General features: G+C 47.4%; 1 protein-coding gene across 1 annotated transcript; it reads left to right on the top strand.

The window, feature by feature from the left end:
* Positions 1-6,801: 6,801 nt before the first annotated feature.
* LOC123089625 (S-type anion channel SLAH2-like) lies at positions 6,802-15,744 on the top strand. The gene is made up of 4 exons (XM_044511259.1): positions 6,802-6,967; positions 10,782-10,946; positions 13,710-14,234; positions 14,318-15,744. Exons 2-4 carry the CDS (start codon positions 10,800-10,802, stop codon positions 15,464-15,466), a joined length of 1,821 nt encoding a protein of 606 aa, XP_044367194.1. The 5' UTR covers positions 6,802-6,967; positions 10,782-10,799; the 3' UTR covers positions 15,467-15,744.
* The last annotated feature ends 2,930 nt before the right edge of the window (positions 15,745-18,674 follow it).

Here is an 18,674-nt window from a genome sequence, read left to right as displayed (position 1 = left end):
AATCCAAATACCTGAGCAAGCAGCCTCCAAACTAGCAACACTCGAATCTAATGATAGTCAATCAGACATCATTAGAGCAGCAGCAAAGGAAGCTAGGCGGAAAAGGAAAGAGATCCTCAAGCTGAAAAAGGCAAGCAAACGACTAAGGATAGAAAAGGGCAATGACTGTGAAGTATCTCATGTAGCGAAGGATGTCACTCAAATTTCATATCTGGGAAAACCAAATTGTGTTTGTGAATTTTGCAATGCCATTATGTGGCATGGAGAGAGAAGCACAAGCACAGGTAACATCACAGTTCCAAAATTTGGTCTCTGCTGCAAGGAAGGGAAAGTTAAATTACCACCACTGAAACAAGCTCCGCTGTATCTCCGACAGCTACTACGTTACAATGAAAGAGGAGAATCATCAAATTTCCACAAGAACATCAGGTTGTACAACTCGATGTTCGCATTCACTTCAATGGGAGGAAAGGTTGACTATGAAATTAATAAGCAGGCATCTGGACCGTATGTTTTCCGTTTGAATGGCCAGAATTACCATCAGATTGGCACTTTACTTCCTAAAGATGACGTGACGAAGCCAAAATTTGCCCAATTGTACATACATGACACAGAAAATGAAGTGCGGAATAGGATTAATGCATCTGCTTCAACGGAGAGTAAGACACAACCAGATGAAAACATTGTCAAAGGACTACTGGAGATGCTTGATGAGCACAATGTTTTAGTCAAATCATTTCGTATGGCAAGGGACAGATTCCAAAACCGACGTATTAAAGATGTAAGACTAAGATTGATCAACAAAAGGTCGAAAGATGGACGGCAATACAACCTACCATCTGCCTCAGAAGTCGCAGCACTAATTATTGGGGAACAAGAAGGAGAAAATAATGAATTTGATATAATAGTTGAGACCAAAGACAGAATGTTACAGAGGATTTCAGAGTTGCACCCAAGCTATATGTCAATGCAGTACCCCTTGCTTTTTCCATATGCAGAAGATGGTTTCAGACCAGAAATAGAGTATGAAAAAAAAGAGGCAGCAAAGGTAAAAGAAAGTACGTAACAATGCTGGAGTTTTATGCGTATCGCATACAACAACGTCTGAACCAAGCTTCAACATTGCAAATGAGTGGACGTTTGTTCCTGCAGTTCTTAGTTGATGCAGCAATGTGCATTGAACAGTGGAGACTAAATTGGTACAGGACAAACCAAGGTAAGTTGAGGACAGAACTGTACAGAGGACTGCATGATGCAATAGAAAATGGAGATACACGAACCGAACAAGTTGGACAAAGAATCATACTACCCTCATCATATAATGGCAGTCCAAGAAATAAGCAGCAAAACTACCAAGATGCCATGGCGACTTGTCGTTGGGCTGGCTATCTTGATCTCTTCACTACTTTTACATTCAATCCAAAATGGCTGGAAATACAGGATATGTTGGATCTGATTCCAGGCCAGAAACCCGAGGATCGTCCAGATATTGTTGCCAGAGTATTCATGTTAAAACTGAAGGAACTTATGAATGACATAAAGAATGGAAAGTGTTTTGGACAAACAATTGCAAGTAAGTTTACCTAATAAGTACATATTCACTCTTTCCTAGATGATTGTCCTAACTCATTTCTTCTCAAATTTGTTTACTTTCATACAGTTGTCTACACTATAGAGTTCCAGAAAAGAGGCCTCCCGCATGCACACATACTGGTGTTTCTACACCCAGATGATAAAGATCCAAGTCCTTCCCAGATCGACAAAATCATATCAGCCGAAATTCCTGATAAGAATAGTGATCCAGAAGGGTACGAAGCAGTGCAAAATTACATGATACATGGTCCATGTGGTCAAGCACACCCCAAATCACCATGCATGGTCGATAAAAGTTGTGCCAAACATTTCCCCAAGAATTTTTGCACTGAGACTACCATAGATGAAGATAACTATCCAGTATATAGAAGGCGAGATGATGGCAACACTGTGGACAAAAATGGAGTGAAGCTAGACAATAGATTTGTTGTGCCATACAATAGAAACCTACTGGTCAAGTATCAAGCCCACATAAATGTTGAATGGTGCAACAGATCAAGGTCTATAAAGTATTTATTCAAATACATCCACAAAGGAGAAGATCGAACAACCGTCTTGATAGAAGCGGAAGACCAACAAAGTGAAACAAGAGCTAGCAAATTAACAAACAGGGACGACGAAATCAAGAGGTACCTTGATGCCCGGTACATATCTGGATGTGAAGCCGCATGGCGCATATTTCAGTTTCCTCTTCAGTACAGAGAGCCTGCGGTTGAAAGGTTACAATTTCACCTAGAAAATGAACATGTCGTGGTGTTCCCGGACTCAATGGATTTAGATCAAATTGTATCCCGGCCTAACATAGAAAAGACAATGTTCACAGAATGGATGACAGCCAACCAGTTGCATGAAGAAGCTCGCAGTTTGACGTATGCACAGTTTCCAACAAAATGGACTTGGCATGCACAAGAGAAAGAATGGACGAAAAGGCGTGGTGAAAAAAAAACATAGGCAGGATTTACTATGCACAACCAACGAGCGGTGAAAAATACTACTTGAGAATGCTGTTAAATACCGTCAAAGGATGCAGATCATATGAAGAAATTCGAACAGTTGATGGGGTTGTACATCGAACATTCAAATCCGCATGTTATGCTCTTGGGTTACTTAATGACGACAAAGAGTGGGGTGACTGCATCAAGGAAGCATCCCATTGGGCCTCTGCTCCTCAAATGCGCCAACTTTTCTGCACAATACTTTTATTTTGTGAGGTGACGGATCCCGCAAAGTTGTGGCAAACAAATTGGGATTTACTATCTGAGGATATCCAACGTCGGCAAAGAAGAATATTCAATTTTCAGGCCCTGGAACTCAACTCAGCACAAATAAAGAGCCTGCTCCTGGCAGAGATAGAAAAACTATTGACTAAAGGTGGCAAGTCCCTCAAAGATTTTCCAGGAATGCCACTACCAGATAGTTCAGTTATTCAAGATCTAAATAATAGATTAGTAAATGAGGAACTAAACTACGATAAAGATTCTTTAAGAATAGAGCACATGAAGTTACTGCATAAGCTAAATCAGGATCAGAGGATGGCTTTTGACGTTATAATAGAATCAGTCAACGACAGTCTTGGGAAATTGATTTTTGTTGACGGATATGGTGGAACTGGAAAGACATTTCTGTGGAAAGCAGTCACGACAAAATTAAGATCTGAAGGAAAAATAGTTCTAGCAGTTGCTTCAAGTGGTATAGCAGCACTTCTTTTACAGGGTGGAAGAACAGCTCATTCAAGATTTCACATTCCCCTCAAGATCACTAACGAGTCCACATGCAACATCAAGCAAGGAACATTTCTTGCGGAGCTAATAAAGAAAATGTCACTGATAATATGGGATGAAGCACCTATGACACACAAGCACTGTTTTGAGGCACTAGATAAGAGTTTGAGAGACATACTTCGATTCACATATGAGGACGCAGAGCATACACCATTTGGAGGAATGACAGTAGTCTTGGGAGGTGACTTCAGGCAAATCCTACCAGTTATACCGAAGGGGAAAAGAGAACATATCATTTCTGCATCAATAAAGAGATCCTACCTATGGAAGAACTTTCAGGAGTACCGACTCAAAGAAAATATGCGTCTGAATTCATCCGAAGGTAGTCCAGAAGAGAAAGCAAAAACAGCTGAATTCGCAAACTGGATACTAAACATAGGCGATGGCACAACGTCAACAATAGATGAAGAGGATTGGGTTGGCATCCCAGAGGACCTTATTTTACATGAAGGGGATGACCCGAAAGCATCTATTGTTAACACCACCTATCCTGACTTACACAGAAAATACACTGATAGAACATACCTAGAGGAAAGAGCGATCTTGTGCCCAAGAAACGAGACTGTTGACCAGATTAATGCCTACATCATGAGTCAAATCCCTGGAGAAGAGGTAACCTATTTCAGTTCAGATACAACATGCAAGGCAATGTCTACGGTGGAAGATGAAGATATGTTGTACCCAACTGAGTTTCTGAATAGTCTTACATTTTCTGGAATTCCCGACCATGAACTGAGGCTGAAAGTAGGATTACCAATAATGCTTATGAGGAACATCAATCAAAGTGCAGGACTTTGCAATGGGACAAGACTAACAATAACACAGCTAGGAAAGTGTTTCATTGAAGGCCAGGTCATAACAGGTCCTAACGTTGGTGACAAAGTTTACATCCCACGAATTATCATGTCACCAAGTGATTCAAAATGGCCTTTCATTCTAAAAAGGAGACAATACCCAATATCAGTGTGCTTTGCTATGACTATAAACAAAAGCCAGTGGCAATCTCTCAAAAAAGTTGGACTCTACTTAGAAAGGCAAGTGTTCACACATGGACAACTCTATGTTGCAATGTCAAGGGTGACCAGCAGAAATGGATTGAAGATACTCATATCAGATGAAGAGCGTCCATCCGACAAGGTTGCAAAAAACATTGTTTACAAGGATATATTATAGATATTGTTACAAGCATTCTGATATGACTAAATATAATGTGATGCAGACATACCAGCCTTATTTGGTTTCAAATGGATATATCTGAAATATTTTATCAGAACGAAATTTATTTACTTTTGGGTATCTTATTATTTTCGTATATAGTCTATAGTCATTATTTAATTTAGTATGATTTTAGAATTTCTAGCAAACTAAATGTTTTGATGCATCCATTTAACAAACCCAAATATAGTGTTTGTGAGCTTGCGCCCTTCACTTTTTTTATGGTATTCCTCTGAAGATTGAACTATATTTAAGCTCTCTCTGACTGTAAGAGGACGGCCACTGTACTTTATTTTCAAAATAGTGGAAACAATTCATAAGACATGTATTCACACAGATACCTGACGGAGGGCTCACAACTGATTTCACAAAAATCAATATCAGTTATGTATGCATCACGTATGTGCATTTATCAATTACTATAACCTTTCTTTCTTCCCTAGCAATTCAGATCTGATTTAACAAATAATAGAAAATTCCAAGAGTCTAATTGCTAGATAAAATATTAGAAACAGTAATTTGATAACCGTGCTATGCATGCCTAAAATTTATTCCATAGAGAGAGGACATGGTAAGGCAAAGGAAAGATATGCACCTGTTCGTACAAACACAGGGTCAAGGGAAAATGGGGATGGATAAGATTAGCCGCCGCTGTTGCTGGATGCGGAAACTCCGCTCAACAACGCGGGCATCGGAGGAGACTGCAGATTCAGCGGGGACGACCTACCACACGGCAAAGGGGAACGGCCGGATGGCTGTCGCTACAGCCGGCGTTGCGATGTGTTCGCGAGGAACGACTTTTTGAGGTTACCGATGTACGTTGTCAACGAGAGCCACTGGCGCATCCACTCTCATGGGGCCGATCAGGCGAGCAAACGCCAGCGCCGACCGCGGCCGGCGAACACGCCGACGACCAAAGCAAAAAATCTACCACTGATAAACACGCGCACAGTAGTGTAAAGAGGAGTAATATGTTACTCCCTCTATAAGAGCGTTCAGACCGTTTAGATTTTTTTTTAGCGAAGTTTACATCGTTTACATAGTGATCTAAACGCCTTTATATTTCTTTAGAGAGGAAGTACCAATTTAAATGCGGTAGCAAATTAAATTAGGTTTCATATATTAAAAAATTGTGTAATAAAATTATATAAGAAAAATTTAAATTAACTCCGTACCAAATATGAGCAAAGAAATGGGGATAATTATTTATCTTGCTTAAAATTTAATCCAAATGAACACCACAATTCCCTTCAAATAAACTACTAGCTCTGTACAGTGATAAAATACAAGACGGTTTTAACAGAAAATACTACCAAAAAATACCAATCTAAATAATACACATGTAATGGCCTCCTGGAAAAGTAACTACAAATCATAGCGAAATCTAATTGTTGAATATCCAGAACAAATGCTAATTTTAATAAAAGAATATAAATATATAAAAAGATTTTTGTTTGTCAAAAGAATAAATTTAGCGCTCTTTATATTCAACCGTTCATCTATTCAGACCCAGATAATTTTACATATGATCATCTATAGATCAAGATACTTTAACAAATGAACTAAATAAATGCTATTTATTATGGTAGTTTATCCACCACAATAAATATGCTAGCCCGTGCGAATGCACGGGTTGACGCCTAGTGTTTTCTAATTTTTTTTTTAAAAAGTGTTTGGGACCGACCTGGGGCGGCGGCTGAGAAGCCGATCGCCCCCATGCCGAAAATATCACCGGTCAGTCTCAAAAGGCGCTTTTTTCTGGCCCCTGGAGAGCGAACTTCTGGAGATGCTCTTAGATTACAGCAATAGCAGCATAATCAATCGTAGAGGAACCGAACCCCTCTTTGACAAGACAAGGGGTACTTGGGCAACATGGCGATGGAACAAAATCTCCCTGCCGCGATCACCGTTTTCATGCGGGCCTCCTGCCCCAATCACGTGGCCCGGCATGATTCCTTTCCTTTGATTGATGTGGCTCGCGGCATCCTTGGATAAGTCGGCCAAGGACGACCACCGTGCCGTGTGTCTATGCTATGCGCATATAGACCGGCCTATTTTTTTTTATTCTGCTGCGCTGATCAAGATGGAGGTGTAGGGTTTTTTTTTTTTTTTTTTTTTTTTTTGCGGGGTGTAGGTTTGTCTTGCTATCCCTTACGCTGGCTGGATTGCCATGTTTAGGAGCTCCGGTAATAGGAGAGCTAGGCCACCCAACGGCCGCGCCCATTTTGGCTCGCCTCTCCAGGCTGGGTGCTGGTTCCGGCGATCCTCCACTGCCGGACCGGCTGCCGCGGCCGCCAACATCGCCGGCCGGCCTTGTCCCTTGCTGCCCCGGCCTCCTCCTCCGTCGTCGTACCTAGCTGTCTCTCTCTCTCTGTCAGGTAACATCCAATCGAGTATTTAACCAAAAACTACCACAACTCATGGAACCGTGACGAAAAACTACCACTTTACGATTTTGTCCCGAAAACTACCACTTTCTCGCTAATCTGTGACTAAAAACTACCATGTCGGGAAAGTGCTCGATTCGCCTCTTCTAAACGCATTTCTGACAGGATGGGCCCACCTGTCAGCATCAATCTTCTTCCTCCTCCTCCTCCTCTCTCTGGCATTTCCTCGAACACCTCGCGTGCACTCCGGTGACCCTCTCGCCCGCACTTCACCGCGTCCACGACCACCTCGTGCAGCTCCGCGTCACCATTGTCAGCGCCCGCTGCTTCCCCTCTACTCCGTGGCCGCGCGCCGGAGCTCGTGCTCCGAGCCGCACCCGCACGCGCGCGCCCGCGGCGCTCGTGGCCGCCCCTCGCCATGCGCACCGTGGCCGCGCACCTGGCCGTGCCCATGGCCGTCTGGCCTCGCCGCGCCCCTGGCCGCGCGCCCGTGGCTGCGCGCCTGGCCGTGCCCATGGCCGTCTGGCCTCGCCGCGCCCCTGGCCGCGCGCCTGGCCCCGCCGCGCTCGCCCGCGGGCGCCCCGCTCCCTGCCCACGGGCGCACCTGGCCCCGCCGCGCCCCTGGTGGTGCCCATGGCCGCGCCCCTGGCCGTGCCCATGGCCGTCTGGCCTCGCCGCGCCCTTGGCCGCGCGCCCGTGGCCATGCGCCTGGCCCCGCCGCGCTCGCCCGCGGGCGGGGGCAGCAGCGCGGCGCTGGCGGCCACGCGGCAGTGGCCGGCCCCAAAAGCTTGGTGGGCACGACGACGGCGAGGTGGGAGCGGGCGCGCGCGTGCGGGTGCGTCTCCGGCGCGAAGGATGGCCAGGGTGGCACCTGGTTCGTGGGCCCAAGCGGTCAGATTTGTGCTTAGCACGGGCCAAGCGAGCGATTTCGCGACTTGGTAGTTTTTTGCCACGGATTAGGAAAAAAGTGGTAGTTTTCGGGACAAAATCGTAAAGTGGTAATTTTTCGTCACGGTTCCGTGAATTGTGGTAGTTTTTGGTTAAATACTCCATCCAATCCCCACTTGTTTTGTTTGCGCCTGGCGGCGTGGCGAATAGATGAATCAGCAATCAACCTGCATGACCAACCACGTACGCCGCCGCGCACCTCGGACAAGAGGAATTCTTTTTTTCTTTTCGAAACGGGGACAAGAGGAATTGTTTATTATGCGCTGACAAGAATTGTATGCATGCATGCGCCGTCGTCGTAGGAATATTAGCTGGCCAGGGATTAGGGCGTAAACCAAGCGATCTAGCTAAGTAGGTTAGCCTCATGCTACGGAACCAGCTTTAGAGCATAGCTAATAGAAAAGCCTGCTGCTGGCTATATAGTTGTGCCATGTCATCTAAAGTCTTTGTAAAAAGTTAGCTTGTATAATAGACTGGCTATTAGCTTGGCTACAACATCAAAAGATTCACCATGAGGGGAGGCACGAAAATACACATGATTGGTGTAGGGAGTAAAACGCCGGCTAAAAGCTCACTCACGGGCTGCATGCAGGCTGTACACTCTCGTTTACCGTGATATAGCCCGGCGGTACGTCAAGCGCCGGCTCGAGTCTCTCTCTTCACTTATCACTGCTCCACATAGGATTTTGCTGACATGGAATACGCTACAGCCGGCTGACTAGGTACTACTATACTTGCTCTTACACCTATCTAGCCATCGCCAGGACAAGACGAGTTTTTTACTTGAATTTTATGATTTAAAAACTCGTCTTGCACAAGTCATCCTGGGACACATGCGGCGTCTCGTCTATGGCCGGACCGGACGGACGCCACCGCCGCGGAAGTGGACTTACGGCTAACGACCGATGCGTTCCCTCCAATATCTCCTCCCAGCTGTGAAATCAAATGGAAATATGTACCAGTGCCGTCGATGGACCATCGTCAATACGTACTACTCCAGATTTCAGATATTTGACACACACAAAAATAAATAAATTCAGATTTCAGAGAGCGGCACGCAGCTGCCTCCTGTTCAATGCGGCGAGGGCGACGACTAATCTTTGTCATGTCTGTCTCCAGGATGTCAAGCCTTTCCTTGCCCGATCCATCCATCGGGTCCTCTACGTACGGCTAGTCCCTTGTCAAGACGATGACGATGGGGACGGCCCCGATTTTATTACTCACGTCCTGGGCTCTGATTTGAAGTGTGCATGCACAGCTGTTTCTATCTCACACCGTGCATTTTGCCCGGCCTGGAATTGCTCCTGCCACCTGGACTATTTTAGATTGTGAAACTTGCGACGACTGATGATTCAACAACGTCTGCAGGCGTGATGTGGGGGAGGGTTGTTCAGCGCCAATCAGGAGCGTGTTTGTTTTTCCAAACAAGAGGAATCGGGTACGATTAGAGGTCACTGGAACCTAAACGAAATTTCATCCACCTACCTTAACGACGAGCCTTTACTTCTGAAACTGACGCTCCAGCAGTAATGCCACACTTAAAGTTTTATTCATTCATGGAAAGAGTCTACTTATTACAGGGAGGAGCTAGAATGAGGAAAATGGAATAACCAACTTCCTTGAATTAGGCCTCCACCCCAAACGCACGTTACTCTTGTCATCCGCGTGAGATGAAACTTCTGTAAATGTGCAAGTGCAGCACTGCTCACCACACTTTGGGCGCCTCGTTTCAGATAGCTGCCAAGATCTGTCAGTAGAAAAACACAAACAGACTTGTGAAGAAGAGCTTGTGTGAAGCTCTCGTGTAGCGTCATGGAGTAGTATTCACTGGTACTAGTAGTAGTATACAGCTTGCTCTCACAACCTGTTTGTTTCAGTAGCATCCACAACTGTCAGGTGGTGACGCGTAGTACCCAGCCAGAAGTACGCACACGGCTCCTTTTTTTTCCCGAGGATGAAACATACAACTCCTAGCTAGGATGTGTCCACGCGATGTGTCACGCACTGATGGAGCCAGTGCCAAGCCAACGAACCAGCCAGTCATCGACTCATCATCATATACGAACGGCGCATTTGCCTATTTAAAAGCCAAACACAAATCGTCGCTTGCACTTGCACATGATCTGTCCACCACCTTGTGTTCCCTGCCTGCCTTCCTAGATCTTTCCTCTCTCTTCATCAGATGGGTTTTGTGCTTCTGATGCTGATGCTCTGAATACTTCCATGCCTGTCCGCCTAGCCTAACAACGCCCAGAAGCGTCTAGTAGTTACTCAACAACTTGGATGCAACTCTTTCTTTGGGATTTTTAGGCAAGGCAAATGCTCTCTACCGATTTCATTTAATTACCCTCTCCATTCCCTTACACAAGGCCACTATAAAAAAAGAAATACATTTTGCATCTATACAAGGCCACTAACAGTAATCGAGACAAAAATTAATGATATTTTCTTGTGCTACCAACTTGTTTAATACTCACTCCGTCCCACTAGTTTCAAAAATCGTCTTACATTATGGGACGGAGGGAGTACTTGAATGCATGTAGTCATAATGATAATGCACTACTTTCTTCTCATTTCTTTCTTGTATGCATGAAGACACATTAATGATCCAAGTATTAAGATAAAAAAAGGTAAAATATAAGGCAAATCTGCTGATCGCCTGCTGGTCCAGCTGGACATGGACAGTTTGGGTTTGGCACTAGTAAGTTTGCAGAAAAACATTGATTTGCTCTTGAAAGTTTGGATGGTGACTCCTGATTTGTTTCACTCTCCAGCAAAAGATAATTAGTTAAATAAAGTTTGTTATTTAAGCGCGCTCACTCTCTCCTTGCTTGGTTCTCACACTCGCTCTGTGCAGGTCTCGTCTGAGCGAGCCATGGAAGCCAACACAAGCAGCAAGACCGGCGAGGTGCCGTCCCTCCTCGCCAACGTTGAGGTTTCCCATCTCGACGGCTTCGATACGACCACCCCGATGCAGAGCCCCAAACCGGTGCTTTACCCCGACACGGGCCGCCCCGCCCGGGTGAGTCAGCAATAATACTACACCTACGAAACCAACCTACTAAAAGCATTACTAGTAGAACCCTCAAACCCTCAAACCCTTGTAGCAGTTTTAAGGGTTGAGAAGTGCCAGTTTTTGACACTTTTAAGGGTTTTAAAACAGGGGTAAAGACTAGAACCCTCAAATCCAATCCGTAAACTGCTTTAAGGGTTGGATTTGAGGGTTCTAGTCTTTGCCTCAACCCCAACCTTTAAAACTGTCATTTCATATATCACACATTTCATCACATTTCATCATAGGACATATCACAAATTCCATCACAATTGACATAAAACAATAATCATTCTAGTTATTATTACAACACCGAATAAAACAATAATCATTCAAATTATTACAACAATGTTTGAGCAAATAACACTAATTGTTCGAATCAAATAGGACATAGAAAAGGAAAAAAAAGATACATCATGGGCCAATGCGCCGCCCATCCAACTGCCAGTGGTGCTCTATTAGATCATCCCGGAGCTGACCATGAGTGGTTGCATCCTCAATCTGACGATGTGCTTGAAGAAAAGCGTGTATGCGAGAAGGGTTTCTTTCCGGTTGCACACGGGTACCAACATTGTCATAGAAACAAGGGAGGTTTAACCCTCTCTCATCCTCTAGGATCATGTTGTGTAGAATCACACAACATTTCATGATGTTCATCAAGGTTTTTTTGTCCCAAAACCGAGCTGGACCACGAACTATGACAAACCTTGCTTGCAAAACACCGAAAGCTCTCTCAATATCTTTGCGGGCTGCCTCTTGTGCCTTGGTGAAACGAGCCTCTTTTCTTGTTAAGGGCATCCCATTTTTCTCCTTGATGGACTTCACAAGAGTTGCCCATTCGGGATAGATGCCATCGGTGAGATAGTATCCCATTGAGTACTCATTGTCCATGATTTTGTAGTTGCAAGCTGGAGCATCCCCAGAAATTAATCTTTTGAACAAAGGAGATCTATTGAGGATATTGATATCATTGAGTGTTCCTGGCAACCCAAAGAATGCATGCCAAATCCATGTGTCCTGAGATGCTACGGCCTCAAGCACAATGGTAGCATCACGGCTTTTACCGCAATACATTCTGTGCCATGCCTTTGGGCAATTTTTCCACCTCCAATGCATGCAGTCAAGACTACCTAGCATCCCCGGCCATCCCCTTTTTTCATTCATTTCCATTAATCTTTTTGTATCTTCCTCGTTTGGTGCCCGAAGATACTGCTCACCGTACAACTTGATGACCAACTTGGCAAACCTACGGACTGACTCCGTGGTTGTATCTTGCCCAATGCGAAGATACTCGTCGGTATAATCCGCGGGTATGCCATAAGCGAGTACCCGCATTGCCGCCGATATCTTTTGATATGCACTAAACCCCATGATACCGGCGGCGGATCTACGACGTTTAAAGTAATATGAGGCGGCCTCACAATCGGTGACAATCTTCACAAACAAACTACGCCGCATTCGGTACCTTCTGCGAAAGAGACGAGGAGGGTATGTAGGTACCTCGGAGAAGTAGTCTTCCATCAAATGTTCGTGTCCGAGAGCGCGGTTCCGGTAGATGGTGACTCGGCCCATCTTCGACCCTCTCCTCTGATCCATCAGCTTCACGCGGTTTTCAAACAATTGCACGTCGATGAGGAGGCTCATCATCTCGACGTCGTCATCTTGCAACAACTCCTCAATGTCGGAATCGTCAGATGTCGACCAATCCGACGAATCGGACATGACAATCTCCTCATTGTTCATCTCCATCTGCAAAGGACATTCACAAATTAGTGCTAAAAAATGAAACAAAAAGAAAATGAAACAAAATAAAAAAAATGAAAAAACCTCACCTCTCGGACGAGGCGGCGTCGGCGGCCGGGGCAGGGCGGGAGGGCGGCCGGGGGCGCGGCTTCGGCGGGAGGGCAGCCAGGGCAGGCGGGAGCCGCGACCGGCGGGAGGGCAGGGGCGGGAGGGCAGGAAGGCGGGAGGGGCGGCCGGGGCGGGGCGGCGCAAGGTCGGAGGAGGCGAGGCCGGGACGGGGAGGAGGAGGCGCGGCCGGGCGGGGAGGCGGCGCCGCGGTGCGGGACGGGGCGGGTAGGCGTCGCCGCGGTGCGGGCCGGGGCGGGGCGGGGAGGCGGAGGGGCGGCCGGGCGGGGCGTGGAGGCGGAGGGGCGGCCGGGGCGGTGCGGGACGGGGTGGCCGGAGGCGGGCAGGGCGGCCGGAGCGCGGCCGGAGGCGGGCAGCAGGGCGGCGGATCTGGGGAGGGAGCTGAAAACTCCCTCCCGCGCGAAACTACCTCACGCGCGAAAAGGAAACCGGGTCGACGAGGGGTTGGGCTGCCAACCCCTGTTTCTACAGGCCGGGAAGGAGTATAGGGGTTGAGCCTCTAAAAAAATTTAAGGGTTTAAGGGTTAAGGGGTTCTATTCTTTGCGATTTTTTTGTCTCAACCCGTAAAAAAGCGGTTATTTTTGAGGGTTTGAGAGTTTAGGGGTACTACTAGTAATGCTCTAAGAGTTACGTAACCTGCCTAACAAATCTATCGCCCCCCCCCTGATTTTCACCCGTGTGGGCCCCTGCCACATCCATCCATCCAATCGCAGTCGTACACATTGCCTATTACGTAAAATCTGTACGTAACTTTACATAGGTGAGTCAGTCTTCCGCTCCCTCGTACGGATCACGGCACGGCTGAAAAGAAATGGAGCTTGGACATGATCGATCGATCACCTATGTATTTCAATTTGATGCAGATGCGGCCGCCGGAGCGCGTGGCCCCGCGCAGCGAGGCGGTGATCCCAGCTTTCGACTCGCCGTTCAACCCGCCGGGGCAGCGCTCGGGGTACCCCGTGTCTATCAGCCTGCCATCGTCGCCGACCGGCTTCGGCGAGCCCCTCGTGGCGCCCGGCGGCGACTTGCACGAGCGGAAGCAGGCCATGTCGAACGCGGCGCAGGAGCCGGCGCAGCACGTGAGGTTCGTGCAGCCGCACAGGGTGATGTTCCGGTCGCAGCCGAACCCCGGCGGGGTGCCCACCCACGCCGTGAGACGGATGGGTAGCCGGGGCGGCAGGACCATGAACCGGGACAAGCGCTTCGACTCGTTCAAGACGTTTTCCGGGAAGCTGGAGCGGCAGATCACCCATCTGGCCGGCGGCGGCGTGCCGGTTAGTACCCCCGAGGAGGAGGAGTTCGCCCAGGGACAGGGAGAAGCCGTGAGTGGCGACAACGTTGATCGCTTCTTCGCCGCACTGGAGGGACCCGAGCTGGACAAACTCAAGGTACTAACGAGTTCAAGAGAGTTCAGGGATGAGAGCCCTCCCATTCCAGTCTCGAAATTCTGAAACTTGTGTGATTGCTTCAGTCGTCGGAGGAGCTGGCGCTGCCGGCGGACAAGAAGTGGCCGTTCCTGCTCCGGTTCCCCATCTCGGCGTTCGGTATGTGCCTCGGGGTCAGCAGCCAGGCGATCCTGTACAAGACGATCGCGACGGCGGCGCCGACCGAGTTCCTGCACGTGAACCCCAAGGTGAACCTGGTGCTTTGGTTCATCTCCGTGGGGCTAATGTCCATCATCACGGCCGCGTACGCATTCAAGATCATCTTCTTCTTCGAGGCCGTCCGTCGCGAGTACTACCACCCCATCCGTGTCAACTTCTTCTTCGCGCCGTGGATCGCCTGTCTGTTCCTGGCCATGGGCGTGCCCCCCTCCGTCGCCACCCAGCTGCCTCCCTGGCTTTGGTACGCGCTCATGTTCCCGGTGCTGTGCCTCGAGCTCAAGATCTACGGGCAGTGGATGTCCGGCGGGCAGAGGCGGCTGTCCAAGGTGGCCAACCCGTCCAACCACCTGTCCGTCGTGGGCAACTTCGTGGGCGCGCTGATGGGCGCGTCCATGGGGCTCAAGGAAGGTCCCATCTTCTTCTTCGGCGTCGGGATGGCGCACTACGCCGTGCTGTTCGTGACGCTGTATCAGAGGCTGCCCACCAACGCGACGCTGCCCAAGGACCTGCACCCGGTCTTCTTCCTCTTCGTGGCGGCGCCGAGCGTGGCGTCCATGGCGTGGGCCAAGATCGTGGACGAGTTCGGCGTGGGGGCCAAGCTCGCCTACTTCATCGCCATGTTCCTCTACTCGTCGCTCGCCGTCCGGATCAACTTCTTCAGAGGGTTCAGGTTCTCGCTGTCGTGGTGGGCCTACACGTTCCCGATGACCGGCGCGGCCATCGCGTCCATCCGGTACGCCACCGTGGTGGACAATGCCTTCACCAAGGCGCTGTGTGTGGGGCTGTCGCTGCTGGCCACGCTCACCGTGACGGGCCTCTTCGCCACCACCATGGTGCACGCCTTGGTGTTCCACGACCTTTTCCCCAACGACAACGCCATCGCCATCACGGACCGCAAGATGAAGCCTATCATGGAGCTGCAAGAGAGTGGCAAGGACGACGACAGCCGCTCCGGCAGCAGCAGCAGCAAGGACGTAGAGGCCGGCGCCGCTGCCGCAGTAGCACCAGAAGCTTGATGATATACTACTGTATTTGCGTGGAAATCAAATGATGGCGCCAACGATCGGGCACTTGGCGGGATAGGATACGATCGTACTGTACAAAAGTTTGCTTGCACGCTAGTAAAACGGAGAGGAGCTGTCGACGATAGCCACCGGCATAGAATAAGCAAAGAAGGTCCATTTGGAATCTCACTGGAAACCTCCGTTTCCCAAAAGAATCATACGACCTCTGCTCTGCTTGGCCGAAATGAGTAAATAGCGTCCATGCATCTCACGTCCACTTTTGATTTCTACCTCGGACGATATACAATATGTTTTCACAATTTTGAATTTTGATACGTATATGCGCTCCAAAACACGACAAGACCCAACAAAATTGGTCTGATGCGCGTAAAAAAGCAACGAAAACGTGGAGGTGCACATCGGGATAGGGTAAAAGTTAAGGTGACACACAGGCAAATGGATCATTATAATTCAATCTAAAATAGGAGTACGAGAAAACCCAACAAAATTTATTGGAATGCTATAAACGTTATGGTGCACGTCATAATAATGTACAAACACACAAAGTGAAACATTTACATCGACTCTAAAACACGACGATACCTAAAGAAAATACATAAAATTTATTCTTGTTTTATAACACATGTTTGAAGCGAACGAAAACACAATAAAAACTTGTGGCGTGCAGCGGAACCGGCTAAAATATTATAAAATGCAATGAAATGTTACCCTAAAACACAATGAAACCCAACAAAATTTGTTGAAGCACATTGAAACACAACCAAACATTGTTGTGCACTTTTAAAACATAATCTTACTTGTTTCTTTAAACATATTTACACAATAAATTATGTCGGTCTCGGTTCCAATGAAGTTCACTTTGGTTTCACCATATTTTAAAGTGAAAAGTACTTATCAAAACATGCATTCAATACTGATCTTATTTCATAGATCTCGGATTATAAATTTGTCTTCCGGTGCAAAAGATATTTACCATTTAAGCTTTTGCAAGAGGATGAAACATAATACTTGGGTCTACAAGGAGGGAGAATCTAGGTAGTATGAATGGAGTAGGGGGGAGCACAAATAAAAGGTTTTAGTTGGGCCCTAAAGCTCAAGGATTTGTAGTAAGCAGAAAGCCTTTGCCCTAGTTAATGAATCTATGTATTCAATCCATGAAATGTCAACAACAGGTTCAATCATCAACCCTACACTCAACTAAGAAACTTAACTTGTGTCTGCAACTTCTCTAGTGAGGTTGTCAATCACAGTAACTTTGATAGTTACCCAAGGATTAGCATATCGAGTGTTTCAAATTGTTTTTGCATGCGTAGAATAATAAATTATATAATAACAAAGTGCAAGAAAACATAGAACAAATCTTTGTATTTGTGAGGAAAACTATAGTGAGATTTGTAGGTTCGCCGATGGCATTTCTCTAGATAGCATAGGCATGGCAAACAAATTATAGTTGTCTATCGATTAAATTGTTTCGTTTATGGTAATTCAAAGAAGGCGTCATATCTAATGAATCTGGCTATCTGTTTGTATCCCTGCATCCGATCAATGCTGACCATCCAACATAAATCGTGCGTTGGTTGTAACACAACCCTTAATTTTGCAGAAACATGCCCGCCTCCATCCCGTTCTGGTCGGGTAATGTTTCCAAAAACCCCTCTGCCGTGTGCAGTTTTCCCAATTCACTAGTATAGAATCCTTTTCTCAATCATGACTCCAACCTACATCAGCGGTGGCGAGGACGCAATGCATCTTCTTGGACGATCGTCGGAACGGAGCTCATGTTTTCGGATGGGCGTCGCGACCGCGACGATGGAGTGCAACTCCCAGCCCCCGATCAATATGGCAGACATATTCTGCTCGTCTGATACGCTTGTCACAACCCTAGAAATTGCTTGGTAATTAGTTCTTTAGTGAGCATCATCATGTCAACATTTTAAATTTCTGAAAATTGAATTGAGGAATTTCCAGAAGCCTCAGAAAATATTTTGAAATGATCAACCAAATATTTCTTCAAATGTTCCCAAGGAAATGTTCATTTTTAACTTTGACAAATATTGGCAAGAATTAAATTCAAACCAATATTTTTGGAGGTTCAAAAGTATTTATTCTTGGGACTTGAATTAATTCATAGCTATTTGAATTGGATTTATACTTACTATTAAATATTTACAAGTCCAATAATTCTGCAATTTTCTATGTGGCTCTGAGTTTATCTATTTAGACCACATATTTGATTTCAAGAGTTTTAAAAATGATTTGGTCTTTGAATCAAATCAAAACACAAAGAAACAAAAAGAAAACAGAAGAAAATAGAAAACAAAACTCACCCTGGGCTGCTTACCTGTAGCAGCAGCCCACCTGGAGGCCCAGCCCACCAGGGGCAGCCTCTTCTTCTACCTCTTACTACTAGGCAGAGGAGAAGCTGGGCATGGCACGCGCCCGCGACCTCCACGCCACCTACCTGTCTGGCCCTCCCCTAGCCAGCGTGATGCCGCCAATGACACGCCGCTGCCGTCTGGACCCCCTGACCTCCTCACTCTCCTTCATCTCCTTCTCGCCTCGGTCGAGCACGTCCATCGCCTCCGTTCACTGCCTGTGCAGCCACCGTGCTCCCCGTACTGCCCTCCCGAGCTGTCCAAGAGCTCCGCCATCTACCCCTATGCTGTCTCCACTGAGCCACGCAACCGGACGAGCCCCGCAATGCCGTCCCCGACGCATTCTTCCTCCTCGGCCGCCGGAGATCCGCCTCGCCGCTCCGCTCGCTCGATGCGTCCCCGAGCCCGCTTACATTCGCCGGAGCACCGCCATGAGCTCCCTTCTGTCCTCCCTTCTCTCCTATGGTCTTTCCTATGCTCTAGCTACGATTCCACCGGAGCCGTGACCTCGCCGCTGCCATGCCTTATCGCCTCGCTACTAGAGCCCACATAGGTCAAAACCGAGAACGACATCGTACTCCTAGCATTGGTAGTAGCCCGCCGGGCCCCTCTGCTAGCTTCTTCGTGCACCGTAGCAACCAAACCATCAAGGCCAAACTCTGGCCGCCGCCTGTTGTCGTTGTAGTTGATGTTTCCGGGCACCCCAGCACCTAATACTGCCACCGCTCGATGTGCGCTGCTGCATGCGTTCGAATGTAATCAACAGCGCATCAAAACAATGCCGGTAGCTCGTTTCCGATGAGACCCGAGCCGCACCATCATCT

The sequence above is a fragment of the Triticum aestivum genome, chromosome 1B (assembly GCF_018294505.1).
Source record: "Triticum aestivum cultivar Chinese Spring chromosome 1B, IWGSC CS RefSeq v2.1, whole genome shotgun sequence".
NCBI classification, from domain to species: domain Eukaryota; kingdom Viridiplantae; phylum Streptophyta; class Magnoliopsida; order Poales; family Poaceae; genus Triticum; species Triticum aestivum.
Note: the sequence above shows the minus strand (reverse complement) of the source record. Positions and strands in the feature narration are given on the sequence as shown.

What these genes read in the sequence shown, in the direction of transcription:
- LOC123089625 (XM_044511259.1), top strand. Translation starts at nt 10,800, where the DNA reads ATGGAAGCCAACACAAGCAGCAAGACCGGCGAGGTGCCGTCCCTCCTC. An exon ending in ACACGGGCCGCCCCGCCCGG is followed by an intron (nt 10,947 to 13,709) that starts GTGAGTCAGCAA and finishes AATTTGATGCAG; the next exon opens with ATGCGGCCGCCGGAGCGCGT. An exon ending in CCGAGCTGGACAAACTCAAG is followed by an intron (nt 14,235 to 14,317) that starts GTACTAACGAGT and finishes TGATTGCTTCAG; the next exon opens with TCGTCGGAGGAGCTGGCGCT.